Source organism: Galeopterus variegatus, unplaced genomic scaffold (assembly GCF_000696425.1).
Source record: "Galeopterus variegatus unplaced genomic scaffold, G_variegatus-3.0.2 Scaffold7178, whole genome shotgun sequence".
Classification (NCBI taxonomy): domain Eukaryota; kingdom Metazoa; phylum Chordata; class Mammalia; order Dermoptera; family Cynocephalidae; genus Galeopterus; species Galeopterus variegatus.
This window is the reverse complement of record NW_007733289.1, coordinates 64,175-66,080: the sequence shown is the minus strand read 5'-3', so window position 1 is coordinate 66,080 and position 1,906 is coordinate 64,175. Positions and strand designations below refer to the sequence as shown.

At 43.5% G+C, this 1,906-nt stretch overlaps 1 protein-coding gene across 1 annotated transcript in view; it reads right to left on the bottom strand.

Annotated features, from left to right (window-relative positions):
• LOC103607149 (piezo-type mechanosensitive ion channel component 2-like) overlaps window positions 1-1,906 on the bottom strand; it is a 64,521-nt gene that overhangs the window by 2,589 nt on the left and 60,026 nt on the right. Inside the window, exon 21 of the mRNA XM_008591685.1 lies at window positions 636-819. Within this exon, the coding sequence (XP_008589907.1) occupies window positions 636-819 (184 nt within the window). The remainder of the gene's footprint in view (window positions 1-635; window positions 820-1,906) is intronic.

Sequence of the window (1,906 nt, the reverse complement as noted above, 5' to 3'; positions counted from 1 at the left end):
CCCTCGGTGGGAGCGCCGCTGCGCTCCCAAGCGGCGCACTGTAGCAGTGCACCACCAGGCCGGCCCCTTACACACGCTTTTCTACAGAGGCTCTTTTGCCTTTAACAATACTGTTTTTCTCAGAAATTCCTTGTTATAATACAATTCTAGGTATAAAATGATTTTTTATGAAGCTAACTCTGGGAAATGTAACATTTTATACTTGTGTCTTATAGGGTATGTGTGAGTCTTAGAATTTAAGCATTAGACTGTGGTGAGATAGTTTGGATGTATTCAAAGCTGTGACGTCTAACTAATCCATCTGATGAGTGTCAGAAGGCAATTTAAGCAGAGCAGCGATGATAACCCTATGCCAGTTTCTAAATTTAAACACTGAATTGCAATAAACTGTGCCGTAACAGGAAGAGGCAGAGTAAAGAAGCCGTATTCCTGGGCTGTGTGAGCCACAGTAGGCATTTTGATCTCTTTGGGACTCTGGTTCCTCATATTTTGAAATGAATGGCTAAGGATATATGAATTTTGATATTGTAGCTATAAAATTCTATAATTCAAAAAGATAAAAGGCTTCTCATCCTCAACTTTATATGATACAGAAGTAGACTCTTGTCTTTGTTAATTGTTAAATGAGTCCTTACCCATAGCCAGCCAGGAACCCCAGACTTGGGGGACTGACTTTGTCATTGAAGACCACCAGTTCCAAGGCCTGAGAATGCTGATTGTATATTCTGTTTCCAGTCAGGTTGAGAACCCACCACTCGCTGTTAGATTTAGTTGTATTGTCTCTGGACAAAATGATGGTGATATTCATGAAATGATTTTCTGGAAGGGGAGAAAAATAAAATCAAGTTAGCATGCGAATTTTAAGATGTAATGCCTACCAACAGTTCTTAGATGGCAAAGTCTGTTACTATCTATACGTGGTTCCAGGACGAGAAGTACAAGTGGGCATACTAACAATGCGAGTGGGAAGGAGGAGTGGGCTCTAGGTGTGTAAGTGGTTTCTTCTTTTCAGAGAAAGAGCTCAGCCACTGCTGCCACAGGTGCGTGGCAGCCTCTCCATGGGGAGAGAGCGAAGGATCCTCTCCTGAGCGGCTGTGCTGATAATTTCCACCAACTAAGTGGACATTGAAAAACCCAAATCACTGACTTGAAAGAATTGACTGATTTATTCATATTACCAGCATTTATTGAGTGTCTCATAAGGGGAAGAGACTTGATTAAGGGGCTAAGGAGTTATAAAATTGCACATAACATTGTCTCCATGGGAAAAGACCCTGTACACAGGCACAACTTATCCGCATGTGCAACCATTGCCTGATGGCTTGAGAGACCACTTCCAGTTGGTCTCCATGAGTGCTTCACAGAGGAGATGACTTTTAAACTGAGTTCTGATGAACGAGATCATTTTGGGAAGGACTGACAGCATGAAACTCTGAAAAGTTCCAAAAACTCATCATGTACGGCCAATGATCACCTTTGCTGGCGCACAGGGTGAACACAGAAGAACAGTTAAAGACAGGGCCGACGGAAAGCTTGAAGTTGCATTGTAGAGGTCTTTCTAAGAAGATTCTGCCTTTGCCAATAATAGTGCCTCCACCAGGAAACATGGCAGCATACTATAAACCCTGAGGGTAGGAACTACGTCTGCACTATTTCAGGCAAATTCCTAGATCACAGGCATCTGGGACAGTGCACGGCAGTAAACGTCTGTTGGACGGATGGATGAATGGATGAATGGCAGGATATGGGTAAAGCCAAAGGTCTCCTCAAGAAAGAATGTGAACCTCTCAGAACACCTAGCAACAGGAAGAACGTTGGTTCTGAAGGCCAGAGACAGTTACAAGGGGGAAGAGACAGGCCCAGGGTGGGATCTAGTTCTACTACGTACTGGTTGCATGGCCTTAGC